Source organism: Apaloderma vittatum, unplaced genomic scaffold, assembly GCF_000703405.1.
Source record: "Apaloderma vittatum isolate BGI_N311 unplaced genomic scaffold, ASM70340v1 scaffold2207, whole genome shotgun sequence".
NCBI lineage: Eukaryota > Metazoa > Chordata > Aves > Trogoniformes > Trogonidae > Apaloderma > Apaloderma vittatum.
The window spans coordinates 60,856-77,408 of NW_009724379.1; the positions used below are offsets into that span (position 1 = coordinate 60,856).

Genomic DNA, 16,553 nt, shown 5'->3' on the forward strand with positions numbered 1-16,553 from the left:
CAAAGCACTGCTCCCTCTTTCCTGCTTCCAAAGTGGGGAGCAGTAGCAGGGCAGAGACACTCTAATGCTTTAAACCAGAAGAAATCTCCCCCACATCATGCTCAACAGCAACATGTCTAAATTAGCAGATTAGGAGCCCAAATCAGAGGGGACCCACTTATGCTTCTGAGCCTTCCTGAGGATGGAACCGAAGCAGCAGGCTTTCAACTTTTGCACTACCCTATCTGATATGACAAAACAGATCTGATACAGGATTCCTAACACTGGTAGGGGCTTTTGGGCTTGCTGCTGCTCTACAGTTTGCCTGAGCACTGGCCTCCAGTTTGACTTTGTTCTGTAATTTTTCCACCAAAGGACATCCATCCATATAAGCAGGCAGCTTTGTGGCATAGAAGCAGACTGGCTCAGCAACGGGCATCGCGATTCCCCTCTGCTGGATGGGGACTCGATCCTTCACCACCAGACCTACTTGTTCTCGAAAACAACCGGAGAGAAGCATCAGCATCTATGGCAGAAACAGCTGCCCCTGCATCTCAGGACAGCAGACTGAGAGAAATGAAGATCAACCAAGCCTATGGGGCTGAGACTAAAGAACAAATAAAGCAATCCTCCAGGGGAAATGAATTTAAAAAAATAAAAAATAATAAAAAAAATAAGAGGAGTGGGAGGAAGGAGTAAGCGTAGCTAAGCCTCCCCAGGGAAGCAGCAAGAAAAACAGGCAACGTGGAATGTGAAATTTTCACTGGTAATCAAGTAACGGGCTGCTCCTTTGCGAGATTTCTCAGCGCTGCAGCTGGCTGGAGCCACGGGGACCGTATTCCACTTTCAGAGTTCACTGAGCAATTGCTAAGGCAGGGGACGGGTGCCATATGTTACCAGCTGCGCTCACAGTTACCGCTTTCCCCATTTAACGCTGAGAGACTGTTTGGAGGCACAGAAGCAAAGAAACCTGCACAATTCGTGCCTCTGCCCCGCCACCTGGTATTCTGGCAAAGCTGCCAGAAATGCCAACAGGCTCTGCCGGCGAGTTGTCGTGCCAGGGAGTTACCAGGCCGTGCTGGTTGCTCAGCCCCACCGGTACCCATCGCACGCAGGCAGGCACAAGCAGAAGAGATGGGTGACCCTCAGCCACCTCCAGCGAGGCGGTCAGTAGGTCCAGAGGCAGCACCTGGAAAACTGCCGAGGGCACAGGAGGTAGAAGGCAGGTACTAGGCTCTGCCCATTCCACATTACAGCCCGCTGGCTCTACCACCTGCTCACCAGACCCAGTCCAGCTCCTTCTGCTTCTCCTCTTGTTTTGTGTGCTTCGTTTTTTTTGCGTCCTCCAGACCTTCTCTCAGCTGTGCACGTAGCAAAAAAGTCATCATTTGGGAGGTGAAAATAAAAAAGAGGTTGGGGGCTGCCCAGAGCACACTGGGAGGAAATGTAAAATTCAGGATGGGAGGTGGCACCAGACTATTTCTAACATCAGATGACCTTCTGATTCCCATGATCAGCAACCACGGCCTGACCTGAAAGAGCTTCCTCACATGCCAAGTTCACTTTCTTGGAAAGGATGTAGAGCCTAAGACTTGAAGTCCTAAGTAATCCACCTGTGGTAGATAGAGCTGTCCTTCAAATGCACCGGGATCTCTGGCTAAGTATTTTTCAGTCCTAGTTAAAAACCTCTGCATCCTTTACTTCTGATTGGCACTGAATATCCAAATGTTACAGCAACCTACACAAACGGTACCAGTCAGAGAGACGGACTGAGAGGCAACCTATAAATAAACAGGACATGTAGGACTACCAAATAACTCATTTCACCAGGAACTGGCAAAGGATATGAGGGAAGAGCCAGCAGGATAAGCAAAAGGGTGTATGGGCTGAGCAGAGCACTCCTTTCAGGGCAGCAGAAGACCCCAAAGCCTTGCATCCCCCACCCTCACTGACACCGAAGAGACAAAGAGTTCGGAGGAAGAGTGAGTGTTGCTGTCCCATCAACCTGAGAGACACCTCAGCAGAGCCAAAGAGCACGGCTGGAGCTGGTGAGAAAACAGGCTAGAGAGCAGGACTTCCGAGCCTTCAGAGAAGAGGCTTTTGCAGGAAAAACTGCTTTAGTTTTCAAAGATCATTTTAACTGACTGGTCTGATTTTACTATTCAGCCTCAGCGCTGCACAGAAACCCACCCAAGCAAAACGCCGCAGCTCTTTATAGTCTGAAGGTAAGTCAGCATTTGGGCTTCTGCACCTCCCTTCTTGACAAGCAAGAGACATAGACAGTCTGGAAGCGAGAGGGCTCATTTTAAAGACCAGCCTAGATCTGCGAGCAGAGGGCTGTGCAATTGCCTGAGGCTCTATTCATTTACAATTTTAGAAATGCATTTCAGAATACATTTTTTCCTACATTGCACAGGTACAAGTGTACAGATACATGTAAAAAAAGGACATGCATTTTTATTGTAAATCTTCTCCACACACTAGCTAAATTTAAATAAGTACCTCTACCTCAAAAGGGACAATGTAGGAAAAACATATGGAATACAGTGATATGCCCCAAATGTGTCTAACATCAGGTTTTTGAGAAACGGGTAGGTGGACGGGGGGAAAAAAAGGGAAGAACTAGTTCCACAGCTGAGAGCCCTCCCCACAAAACATACCAAACCACCGAGTAGCACATGGTTTTGAGGGACAGGGCAGAAAAGTGAGGGAGGGAAAAAAAACAACAGCAAAGAAGGGAGAGAGTGGATACAATGGATTATCCATTTTTTCAGGCATGGTCTGCCTACCATTTGTTCCATTTCTCCTGTGCAGATAGAGATGGAGAATTGATATCAGAATTGATATCAGGTAATACAAGAATAAGAAAGCAAAGACTGGGAAAGCAATTCCAACAGGAAAGAATAGGAGATGGCGTACTGCAACAAAACAGGAGTAATTGGAAGTGTTTAGCAGGAAAACATAGTAATAGGAGATGAGATAAAGATACACAGAATAATGAATGAACCTTGTCTAGCAATGTGAGGATGCGTACAGAGATTTGTTATAAGCTTTCAGTGATAACCTGAATGGTCTAGAAAACGTGTTTCAGAAAGCACAAAGAAGAATTAGCCCATGCAATTCATTGCCAGCCTGTCTAAGACTAAAGTCAAGATGTAAAAACAAAAATCAGGAAAAAAAAAAAGAAATTTAAATAGGTCTCAGTGCCTTTCTCTTACCAGCAAGAGCTTTAAATTTGGAAAGGGCATGGAGCCTCTGGACTGGCTTCACACATGCCCAAGTCTCAGGGGGCTGTAAGGTAGCAGCCTCCTCCTGCCAGATTCGGAGCTGCCAGCCACAGGATTGCCTGAGCCAGGATCCCAAGCACCAGCCCACGGCACCGTGGACCATCAGTCCCCCTCAGTCTGGCAGGGTCTATTAGCCTCACGGCTTCTGCAAAATTGGGTGAGCTTAAGCAGCTAGACTTTCAGAAATGACTAAGCAGGACTGGAGATGAATCCTATTCCACATCATTACCAGGCAGAGCTGAAACATAAGCCTTTGTTTCTAGCTCCTGCTATCTGAGGAGCTCAAAGCACTTCACAATTATTTAGCTTAGACTTTGTGAAAGGCTTGTATGCTATTATCCCTAATTTTACCAGCTGGAAAATGGTGAGGGAGACTGAGAGCACCGTACCCAGGGACATGCAGTGAATCACGAGAATGACAGGATTTGATGCCTGCAGCCTCCACTGCTCTGCAGCATCAGAAACTGGGTACTCTTGTTTGTTGGTGCAATTCCTCAGGCTGTGCCAGAGGTAAATATATTTACCCCTCCTCATTCCCTCCCCATGAACTGAAAAGCATTCCTTTTCGATCCATAGCGGGAACAGAAAGAAAAAGCAGAGGAGCTAAGTATTTTTTTTTTTTTTCAAGGCTACTACAGAGAGATGTAGGGACATAAAGGAGTACAGTAAGAACAAAATATCATGTGTCTAGCTGCAAAGGACCACCTAGGAAAAGGTATTTGATATATATATTTTTTTTTTAATGTCAGCTAAAGGGTAATTTGAAAGTGAAGGACATTTTAGTCCTCTGGGGAGCTAATTACTGCAACAAGCAAAGCCCAAACAGGCAAAGATGAATGTAACTTACAAAGCAGGAATTTTAACAACACCAATCTTGGCATTCACATTGGTTAACTGGTGGCTTAGCCAAATAAAGCATACACATGCTTCACAGAGGTAGCAAAGCCACCAAGTTGGCCTCAGAGAGATTAGGACATCTGCACTTAAGATCTCCAAATCCTACCTTCATAGGCCAGAGCAGAGCAATAGAGAGAAAACTCCTGGAACCTCTCTAAAGAAATTAGAAACATATAAACCACAAGAAACATGCCAGAAAAAAAGAATCTGGGGATGTACAATAGGTCCTTGCTGTTCTCACCTGGGTGAGATTGCCAATGTTATGCCATTAGTTAGCACTGACATCACTGCTATATATCATTTTACACCTTAAACATTCTCCCTCTGAATGCTGCTTAACAATGGTTCCTGCTGCACAGCAGTCAAGTGGTTGATCACAGGATCATAGGACAATTGAGGGTGGAAGGGACCTCACGGGGTCTATAGGACAACTACAGGGTCAAGCAGGGTCAGCTGTAAGGTCAGACCAGGCTGCTCAGAGCTTGATCCTGCCGGGTCTTGAAACCCTCCAGAGATGGAGCCTGCACAACCTCTCAAGGCAGTCTGAACTGCTCGTTTCGATTTTTGCCTCTTGTTGATAATCTGCAGAAAGCTTGGTCTCCCCAAGACACAAGCTGCTTGCTCGTGTACAGTGACAAACACTTTCTCCTGTCTCTCAGGAGGGGAGGAAAAAGGCAGCATAGAAAGAAGAACCCCCAAAGACTTCTATCAAAACCAGTATATCCTTGTCTGCAAGACTGCTCTCTCTCTCTTCGACACCTCCCTCAAGCAAAGCCACCTTCAGCCCAGTTGACAGCTGGAATAAATGCAGCCACCAACGTCCATGTGCGCCACATGAGCAGAAGTGACTGCTCTCGCCCTGAATTCTGGCAAACCTGTGACAGGATCTTCTCCCTCTGCTCTGCGCACAGACAGATCACGTATGGCAGCACTCGACGAAGAAACGGGGAAGCTACTGGCAACGAGAAGCAGCAGCTGGTACAGGCTAATAAAAGTTGGCGGGTTTTTTTTGTTTTTTGCCTGCTACATTCCCTCTCCACTGAGATGATGGAGATTTTTGGTTGCAAGTTCAGCAAGAGACTTGTTTTCTTTTCTTGAATGCTTGTCTGAGACAACTAGCTCCTTCCCTTCCGGTGCTGTGGCCGGCATAAATCTTTCTTCCAGCTCCTGTGCCAACAAATCCTCTCATATAGGTTCTGAAGGTATCCTTCCTGTCCCAGCCATAGGCTTGACGACAACCACTCAATTACACATCATAGTTCAAAGGCATGGAAGATCCCTACCAGACACACTCCTAAAGGCATGGTCAAAGCACTCGTGGACTCAGTCCTCATCTCCAGGGAGCTGCAAGTGACTCTCGCAGCTCAACATTTGGAGATGAGACCCCACCAAGCACAGCTATAGCCAGCACCGACCTCACAAAGAGAAGCAGCTGGCTCTCCATCCCACCACTGCCCTTGCCCGCCACCGCTCCCAAGCCTGGCATGATGCCGAAACCTCACCAACGATGGGGCTGCCAGTCATAAAACCCACACCCAGTGCCCTGGAGCCATCAGAGCCAGGCAGGACCTAGGGAAACAGGGAAGAGATCAAGCCACCAGCCTACAGGGCATGACCAGTAAGAAATAGCAGACAGAAGAACTGTGGCCAGGCTAAGAGGGTGGACAGGGGAGCCACTGAATACCACACTTGGCTAGTGTGAAGCCTCTCTGACCCTGCTTCACCTAAGTCTGGCAGGAAGAAAACACCAGTGACCATCCCTGCAGGCACTATCAGCTCCTGCCTGTGCCAAAACAGCTGTGTCCGAGAGCTGCTTGTTTCTTAAGTCTGCATCAAAATTGCTCCTTCCCACTTTGCAGTACCGGGGAGGTTGTGGTCTCTCCCCGCCATCCAAATCCCTTCAACTTTTTTGCTTTAACTTGTTTAGGATTGATGCTGCAAAGCTGCTTCCCCCCAAATAAAGAGTACAAGAGCTGCCATATCCTCAAGTGCTTTGAAACCTTTCCTTCTGCTCTGTCACTACTTGTTTAAGAAAAACCTCAAAGCTTGATTTCTTCCCTCAAACCACTTACTCTGAAGAGAAGCTCAACGTTTTTGGGAGCACAGATAAAAAAGCACTGAGATAAAAGTTTGAAGCTTCTGAAGAGGTTAGACCTGGGCCTCTTTGCTGTTATCTAAGGAAGGGTACAGGCACACAAACAAGTCATTGAGGAGATATAGAGGAGTAAAAATTTGCAGTGACTCATGCACTCTGAAGTAACTGCCATGTGCTCACTTCTACCCCCCAGCAAAGCACAAGTTTATTCACCCATCAACATGAGAAGCACAAACCAGCATCTCAGATTGCCCAGCACCTCCTGCAGCTTCATCACCTAAATTACTCCAGAAACCTCCTCTTCTGCCTGTATTTCAAGCGTTATTAAGACAAAAGATAATTTCAATGACAATCTGGAAAATACTGCTGTGTCCTGCCAGTGGTGATGCTGTGTTACTGGGATGCTGCTTTACTCCACCTGCAAATTCTTTGCTGTCCTTAATTTCTTTAAAAAGTGAAGGAACAGCCCACGTACTTCTCACAGCCAGCAGCAAGCAGGCCAGGACCCTGATAATATTGCCAGTCAGGCGTGCATGGTCCCCAGATCCCCCATTTATTCAATCCAGTTTTGTAACTCTTGTTTTCATTATGCCTAAGCGTCTTCCAAATTCAACCACATAGCCAACGTTTCACCAGCTGCTTTGGAGCCCTGTGCATGAAGTTTCCAAAAGCAGTCCAGTCTTCCACCACTACTGGAAAAATTCATTTCACTCAACACCAGCTGCCTAGCCCAAGTATAACATCTAGGCTCTCTTTAGCCTATTTAGAGAAGGATGCATTTCATTTAAACAAAGATGGGCTGCTCTCCAGATTTGTTCCTCTCCGTCCTCTAATGACGGATATTGCCTCAACATCTACCTTAGGCAACGTTCCTGGCGTTAGATGAGTGGGAGGCCACTCGTGCAATCTTCTAAAAATCTTTTCCCTCCACTGTGAGTAAAAGAGCATGAACTAGCCTCAGCAATTTCATGTCAGCCTCAGGGAACTGAACTCTGAATGCAAACAACAGAGTTGCAGACTTTGTACATGTGCTAATCCTTTCTCATAAATCAATCACAAGGCCGTGGTTCCCCAGCATCCTTAAGTGCTGCACCCATTTATTTTGCCACCTCTCTAAGCACCTGCAACTCACTCTGAGATGTCTTAAATTCTTCCTCCTAACAAATCTCAAGGCCCCAGTGTAACCCCTTCTCCCCAATGGTCTAGCTCAAGAGTTGTTGAGAAGAGAGGTAGTGAGATGCAGAAAGACTTATTTCTGAAGCAACTGAAGTAAATTGAAAATTGGTGAAATAAGCTAAGCCTTGATACACATTTCCCTGTAGCAGAAAGTCTTTGAACCGCGTTACTGGCCTCATTCCTAGCTTCAGTGAGATTAGCTGCATGCCTAAGTTCAGATAAGAGTCCCAAAAAGTGCCTGGGGAGCACTTCTCACTTCAGACCATGAGAGTCACCACGTCCTCAAAGTGGTCCTCGATCCTGGTCAAGATACTCATGAACAAAAAGAAACCTCAAGTGGAGACATCAAAAATGGGAGAGAGACAACCAACCATGCTTGCTGTTCACGACATGGATAGAAATATACTTTCAAGCCCAACCAGCACATCTTTGAAGCTCACAAGACTATTTCTTAGCAGCTGCCAAGGCCTGGATACCTAGCCCTCAATGCCGCTCAAATGGCAGGAGCAGAGAAGACATATCCCAGCTGCTTTGCCGCAAGCTGAGATGCCCCGGTGCAGACAGCAGCCCCATGTGCTGCTCCACTAGTGTCCTATCCAGCTCTCCCAAAAACTCCCAGTACCCCCATCACAGGGCTGTAGCACCCAGGTGAGAAGCCCTTACTTCAGCTCTGCCCTCAAACCACCGGACACAAGAACTCAAAGGTCCCAGAGTGGCAAGTCTAAAACCAACACTGCTCCAAACCCATCCGTTTTGCACATAAAAGGAGAGAACAGGGATGCTAATAAACCTGCCTCTCTACAGGCTTTGCTGCTGCCAAAAAAGAGCCACTCAATCTAATGAGTCAATTAAAAATTCATAACTGGATGAAAGAAATAAAAAAAGTTTGGTTCTGTTTCTGAGAAAATGAGAACAATAACTCATTTAGTTCTCATGTACCTCTTCTTGCATATTGTCTGCAGCAACAAAGTCAGCCTGACAACTCACGACCTGTAGCTGAGCGCTAAAATGACAGGGGGGAAGAAGAAAAAAACCAAACCAAATGGTGTGTGCTCTGCTCAGTCCTGCAGAGAGGAGTCCGTTTTTCTGGCAGGACTTCAGGGGCTGATGGGGCTGCAGCCAAGCAGCCATTCATGTAAATGTGAGCCAGAGGGGAGGCTCTCCCTAAGTTCTTATCCTCTACAGGTCATCACAGGGGGCACTTTGGAAAATTTCGTTTCTGTCAGAGTTTGGCTAAACGAGTGCTAACACCTATGCAGATATGTATATTCAAAACACAAGTGACCCTGAGCCACTTCTGAAGTGATTTTTCAGAAATAAGTTAAGCTAAACCAAATTAAGGCCCAAAAATCTGAGTACAGGCATCCATGAAGGGGCATAATGTGATTTAACTAATCCACTAAAGTTACTTTAGATCAATTTTCTTGAGCACCCCAAACATATGTAAGCCCTGAAGTCAATGTCCTCAAAGCACTATCCATGAGTGACTATTAAGTCCCAAAACTTATACACTTTGCACCTGCGGCAAGGGTAGGACAGAGCAAAAGGATACCAACCCAGCAAAGCCCTAGGTGGGCCACAGAAGCAGCTACTGAGTTATGGTTAAAATCTGGAGGTCCCTGGCTCTCTAGCCTCCAGGGGTAAGTGGCAATGTTGCTCCCTGCTGCCCTGTCCCGTGCTGTGCCTCACACCAGCAGCTGACACAGGTACTCTAACACTTGCTCTAACAGGTCTCCTGCAAGGATCCCAGCTCATGGGCTGTTTTTTCCCTGGCAAAGCAACCCAGCTGCAAACTCCGACTGCCACAACCCCACCCTGCCCCCAGGCACTTTTTTTTTTTTTCACTGGGTGTTGGTTTTCAATGGGTTTCACTCCCTAAGTGACTTTACAGTGCTGAGTCAGACTTGTTTAAACTAAAAGGGGGACCCACAAATCTGGGAACATGAAGCAAATCACGGAACTACCAAAAAAAAAAAAGAAAAGAGTATTCAAAAATCTACCATCCCAACTGTTCGTGGACATCACAAGGGAAAGCAGGCACCTAAATAAACGCCTGCACCCAGGCTGCTGGGTTTCGCCTGGGAGAGTGGCTGAGGTTGTAGTTCTGAAGGGAAGGAGCCAAGCACACAATCTGGAGGCAAGAAGCACAACCCAAAGGAGGGCTATTGCGATTTAAATTCACACCTTGGCTCCTTTCACAATGGGCTTCCTGTGTCAACACGGCTTGAACTGGCAACACCCTGACTGGCTAGCACGTTTGGATAACACCAAAGAACATGCAGGCTCATGAACTTCTCCTAAGGAAAGCAAGCATGCTGTCCGTGAGCTTAAATTTGCTAGAGGGGTGTCTGCTACAGAGGAGCTCTTCTAGGAGTCCTTTGTCCAAAGAGTTTGACAGAACTCTTTTTTTTTTTTTGAGTGCTGTTACCTGAGTTAGAGACTTCAAATCCAATCCTATTTTGAGATACAGAAAGCAAGCTGAAGCTTGAAAAGATCAAGGAGCTAGTCACAGAGATGCCATGGAAATATTCCAGATTTTAGAGAACCTGTTTTCAATTTTTCTAACACACACAAAAAACAACCAAACCAGCTCACCCACACTGATCTACAACAGACAGCTCAATCTGATCTCCAGGATCTGATCTCTCATTCTAGCTCCAGGACACATTCAGCACTACCCTCTGCTAAGAGCCTGAAGACGATCATCTCTCCTGTTCCCTTTATGTACTGCTCATTATCGTTCCTCTCTTCGCCACTCTGCTATTTTGCCACCTTTGGCACACAGCTATCTCCTCTGCAGCTTGTGCCATCTGGAGCAGTCTCCCTACCCCTCTCTCTCTGCATAAATCAGTTCCATGTCCCTCTTGCTTTCAGCCACAGTTTCAAAAGTTCCTCTCCCTGACTGTGCTGCCTGGTGTCTCTTCTTTATAACGGCCTTATCACTAGAGAAGACCTGGTGTTTCCTTTGTCTCTGTACAGCGATTTCCTGCAATTCACACCACCATGTAGCCTGCTCTCTGCTCTTACTCTCCCTCACCAGCATTTTTTCTGACAGCCTATGCGGACTACACTGCACACAGTGGGTCCATGGGTTTGTGCTGCTTGCTGACCGTGAGATGCCCTGTTGCCCCAGCCACGCCGTTAGCAGGACAGCTTACCCACGAGGTTCATCTTGGCACTGTAACTCCCAAAGTACCTCTCGTCGGTGTTGGGCGTGTGGCACTCGTACTCCCCGGCATCCCGGTCCTGCAGCTCGGTGATGTGCAGCAGGACGGCGTCCCCCTGCACCCGCTCCACGTAGATCCCCCGGCTGCGCACGCGCTGGGTGTAGATGGCGTAGGGGAAGGAGGGGTCCACGGTGCTCACGATCTGCACCTCCCGCTCGGGGGCCGAGGGCAGGTAGATGGACCACTGGAAGTTCTGCTCTGCTGGGCCCTGGTAGCCGCTCACCTTGCACCACAGCGTGATGTGGGACCCCTCTGTGCGGTAAAGAGGTCCTTCCTGCACCTCCACATGTCGCTGGGCCAAAGCCACACCTGTAGGAGGAGAGGAGCCCAGCGTTACTTCTCGGCAAGCAGCTGCCACACCACCCCCCAGAGGTACCCACCCTACCCCTTCCATGGCCATGCTCCAGAAGGCGAGACCTGATATTCCATTTTAAACCTGGCACATTGGGCTCTGGCACAGAACCCCTCAGCCATGTTGCAAGCTTTCTTCTTGACTCAAGGGAAGAGTTTTTTAAAACACCTCATGAAAAGAAAAAAGCAGTGTTAACATAACCCCCTTCTTTGATACTGGTAAGAATCCAGGCACGAGGAGGTACTGCATGTCAAGGCAACAAATCAGAAACTCAAGGCTTTGTTTTCAGCACTGCTTGTATTTTTCAACTCCATCACCTTGTGATGTCAGGCATAGGTTGCTGTCAGAGGGCATTGCGAGGTGGCATACGGCTGCTCCCCAGCAGCCCAGTGTCACCACTGGGACTCTCTGGTTTGGCAGCGACTCCCTGCCCTCCTGGCACAGCCCAACTGGGACCGTCTTCCACCAGGAGAAAATCCCATTTGCAAGCCAAGGGGTTATGCTGCTTCTCCTTGGGTTTCCACACCACTCAATGGCAATGGCATAAGGATTAACCCTTCATCAGCAAACGTGCTGGAGGCTTCAGCTGGTATAAAATCCCTTTTTTCTCCCCCCAAACCCAGCATGCCCTCTCCAATCTCTCTGTTACGCTTGCAAAGGCATACAGGAAAATACCATGTTTATGGCACTACCTTCCCAAGTCTATTCAAAAGGATTGTATTTAGTACATAACAAAACCAATTAAAGTTAATGGAGGGAGTGGGCATATTACACTACGACTTAGTGCCGCTGGCTGCTGGAAATCGAGACCCAGCACTGCGCCTTGTACACACGCAAACTCTTGCAGCACAGAACAAAGACAACCCCGCAGCACGGCGACCGCGATCTGCTGTATTTTTACACAGATTATGGATGGCTGGCCCTTGGGCTCATGACACATTACCAGCACAGCCCTCCGGGGGCCAGATAAATTACAGCAATCTATCTTGTTTGTTGCTACATCAAAGGCTGGAGGTCTGGAGACCACGGTGGGTGTTCATCGGTTATTGAGTTACCAGCAGCATGCGCACATGGCGAGGCCAATCAGCCCGGCTCCTGTGACTGCTCGCTTGCCATCATAAAACGGCAATAAGCCGATTTAAAGCAGGTCCCGCATAATCACGTTTGCAAATTTCATCCTCTGTGCGCGTGTGCACCTTGGGGTTTTCGCCCCCACTCTATGATTTTCAACAACAATGTTCAAGTCCAGAGAAGAAGTTAACCTTGGAAAAACTTGCAACTTGAAGGTGGAAGAGGTAGCCTGGCATCTAGGGGATTACTGACTCAATCCAGCCCTCTGGACATGAATGTCCAGATACAAAGTTTTTTCTCCACAGTCAGCCTGGACTGGAGCCAGCAGAGATGGTTCTTACCAGCTTAAAACAAATTGTGAAAAATGAGTTCAGCACATCCATCAGGCGATGCAGCTGAACAGATGGAGTGCAATTCAAACTATTAACTTGCGCTCAGCTCGCTGCTGCTCCAAATTATGTTTCTTTTTACTCTTTATGAAATAATGTGATTTAAGGGGAGGACAGGAAAAGCTAGCACGTTCAAAACAAACAGGGAGAAGAACAACAACAGCAAACACTCCCCCACTGTTTGCTACGCCAATCTCTTCATCCTGGGGAAACATACCACTAGAGACAACGAACAGATCTAAGGCGCAGGCAGCCTCTTCTCTCACCCCATAAAGGCCAAGGGACAAAGCAAATACTACAGCCTTTGAAGTGAACTGGTTTTAAAGCAGCAGGAAGGGCAAGATCTTTATTGCATACCCAAAGATAGCTAATAAGACAATTTTTGTACACCCGTGCTAGAGCATCCAGATACCCTGCATGCAATGACACAACTAAAATTGCGTCACAAGGCAAACATGTAGCAGTAGGAATTAGAACTTGCACACACGACATTCATTCAGGTGTTTCTCAAATGAGCGCACAACCTCTTTTTGCAGGCTTTCAATGTAGCGCGCTTTTTTTTTAACACAGGAATTCTAGAAGTTTTCCAACTATCCAGTTAAAAACCGTAATTTTGTCAGAGACACATACTGTCCCCTCCAAAGCTCACTCACAAGATCACGACCTTGGGGACCTACAGCACACATCTCTGCACCCTGATGCATGCAGCCTTTTGATACGTGTCAAATTCCACCACCTTCATGGCCACTACTAATGTGGCTTCCTTCTTCCCTCATCAGCGGCTTCTGGCCCCTTCCCTGTAATGCTAGAACCCGGAGTCCCACTCCAGGTTCAGAAGACACTCAATTTCTACACTCCTCCTCTCCTATACCCTCTAGCACTGGATACCTGCACCTTCCTGATCCAGCCAAAAGCAAGAGAACTAAGAGCTGAAAACCTCCTTTGCTTCCCATTCTGGCTCCAGGAGCCCAAGCAGCTGAGAGACAGAAGAAGCCGGTGCAGAAAAAGCCTGGCCCAGCTCCAGCAGGGAAGGAAGACAAAACAGTCAAGGTTTTGCTACAACTTGCAGCATGTTTGCTGCTCAGTCTCATAGAGGTGGGACACAAAGATTTAGCAGTTGGACGAATTGGGCGGATCGCTAATTTTCATCTTGTATTTAACATGAACAGTACACATATTTGCTTTTGTGTTCTAAGATTGTCTGTATTCAAACATAAATTTGATGTTGTGCTGAGGGACATGGTTTAGTGGTGTTGACAGGGCTAGGACAAAGGTTGGACTTGATGATCTTGAAGGTCTCTTCCAAACGAAACTGTTCTGTGATTCTACAATCTCCAAAGGGCCAGGGAGCTGCACAGCCGCAGCGCTTTTCTTCCTGTCTAGCTGCAAACTCCTGCTCCCGCAGGAGGCACAAGTGATTTTCGACACTTAAACCCACAAAGCAGAAGCAAGGATACTTCCTCGATAAATCACTTTAACTGAGAAAGGTAAGGAGAAAACCAATCAGCCTAAGACAGACATCTACCACTACAAGTTTTCTCCTCAAACAGTTAAGTTTTTGCACAGTGAAGGGTGTTTGGCAGTTGTCAAGCTCTGGGAATTGCTATTTCCATGAACACACAGTATCAAGAAAAGAACTGCATTTCTTAGCAAGCAAGCATTCTGATTAACAAAAATAATGCGCTCGAGATCCCATTTTAAACTCTTATCTCTCTCTCTCATAGTGAGAGAAGAGCTCACTGGAGGAGGAGCTGTGCGCTCGACACCTCCCCTAGGACGCCCAGGAGACAGTTATGGTGGCATTTGGCTGGTACTTCACTGGCACAGCTGGCTTTCAATTGCAAATCCAATATAATTTACTGGCAATGCTAGAGCTGATATAAAGGGGGTAGCAAGTCAAGAGCTACTTTAAAATTAGTAAGAAATGATAGTTTTGCATATCTTTTTTAAAAGAAATTTTTCCCAAAGGCAGCAAATCCTCTGCGATAAGGAGGAAGTCTTCTCTGATCCTTATCCCCTACAGATGAGGGCTATTGTTGCTGGACTTTTGAGCTAAGAGCCAAACAACAGCCAGGCAGCTCACAACACTTTCCACCGGCTTATCCATCCTCTGGGCCCTGTTTTGGGAGCCAGGAGGTACATGGGGGCAAGAGGAGGTGGCAGCAGCCAGAGGGGATGCTGCAGCCAGGCAATTAGAGTCAAGGTCATACAGCAAGCAGACTGTGTGGTATTTGGGCACCAGCAGATGGCTGGTGCCAGTGCCCCCCCACACCAGCCTGTCCAGAAGGCTCCAGGGCCACAGCCAACGTCATGTGAAGCGGCTCTGAAAGGCAGGTGAAAGGCAAGGGAGAAACACAACATTAGAGTCACTCAGCCACTCATGTCTCCCTTGTCCTACCACAGCCAGGACTTCAATGCCTCTCCATTCAGTCTATGGGCAAGAAAGGAGCATCAAGCATCCCTGTCAGCCAGGCATCTCACCCAGAAGCACTGTAGCTCAGCTTTGATTTTGCAAAATCTGCACCCTCCCAGTAACATCAGCTGACTACACCAAGATCCGGCCTTTCCATGGAAAGACATGCAGAGCTCAGGTCTTCCAGACATGACTGGTTATTTCAGGTGCCTGATTTGAAAGACTTTGAAGATGCCCCATTTCAGACAGTGCCAAACATGTACTCACTGTGAAGGAGGTGGACTTCCAGGTCCCCTTCAGAAGAACAGGCATGCAAACCTGTATTTGGTCAATTACATCCTGAGCTGCATCAGGAGAAGCATGGCCAGCAGATCAAGAGAGGTGATTCTGCCCCTCTGCTCTGCTCTGGTGAGACCTCACCTAAAGTGCTGTGCTCAGCTCTGGAGCCCTGAGCATGAGAAGGACATGGACCTGTTGGAGCAGGTCCAGGGGAGGGCCATAAAGATAATCAGAGGGCTGGAACACTTCACCTACAAAGACAGGCTGAGAGAGTTGGGGTTGTTCAGCCTGAAGAAGAAAGGGCTCCAGGGAGACCTTACATCAGCCTTCCAGTCCCTGAAGGGGGCCTACAGGAAAACTGCTGAGGGGCTGTTTGCAAGGGCATGTAACGCTAGGCTATGGTTTTAAAATACAGCAGGATAGATTTAGATTAGATATTAGGAAGAAGTTCTTTACTATGAGGGTGATGAAACACCACTACAGGTTGCCCAGAGAGGTGGTGGAGGCCTCATCCCCGGAAGCATTCGAGGTGAGGCTTGATGGGGCTCTGAGCAGTTTGATCTAATTAAAGATGTCCCTGCTCACTGCAGGGGGTTTGGACTAGATGACCTTTAAAGGTCCCTTCCAACCCAATGCATTCTATGATTCTATGAATATTGATTCAAGGCTTATCACAAGGGATAGGTGAGTACAATAAAAGAAAGGATGGCTGTGCACATAGAAACTGTGCCACAGCACTGACACACCAGAAGAATAAATAAAAATTAGGGACAGAATGACGAGGAACCTCCTGACCAAATACTCACCTCTTCTCTGAGAGTGTTGGTTATGCCTGCAGCACACTCAAAGGCACCACAGCATGTTCACAGAATCACAGAATGTCATTAGTTGGAAGAGACCTTTAACATCATGAAGTCCAACCATTAACCTGTCACTGCCAGGTCACCACTATACCATGTTCCTAAGCACCAGATCAACACATTGTGTAAATATCTCCAGGGACGGTGAATCCACTACTGTTCTGGGCAGCCTATTCCGATGCCCAACGATCCTTGCATCACATTATCTTCAATGTCTATAATCACTGCCAATATACCTTTAATCTGAAAAAGAAATTTGAGCTCTTGGAAGGAGTATTTTCCTGGCTCTCTAATCATTAGAGAGTAATTAAAAGAGAAGAATAATCATAGAATCACAGAATGGCCGAGGCTGGAAGGGACCTTAGAGATCATCTAGTCCAACCTCCCTGTTATGGGCAGGGACACCTCTCAATTAGATCAGGCTACTCAAGGCTCTGTCCAACTTGGCCTTGAACATCTCCAGGGAAGGGACAGCCGAAACCTCTCTGCGCAGTTTGTTCCAAAGTCTTGCCACCCTAATACTGAAGA

At 47.4% G+C, this 16,553-nt stretch overlaps 1 protein-coding gene across 1 annotated transcript in view; it reads right to left on the reverse strand.

Moving 5' to 3' along the window:
• IGSF3 (immunoglobulin superfamily, member 3) overlaps positions 1 to 10,970 on the reverse strand; it is a gene marked incomplete at its 5' end in the record, with an annotated part of 69,820 nt that extends 58,850 nt beyond the window's left edge. The window contains 1 exon segment of the mRNA XM_009872454.1: positions 10,593 to 10,970. Within this exon segment, the coding sequence (XP_009870756.1) occupies positions 10,593 to 10,970 (378 nt within the window).
• Between the last annotated feature and the right edge of the window lie 5,583 nt (positions 10,971 to 16,553).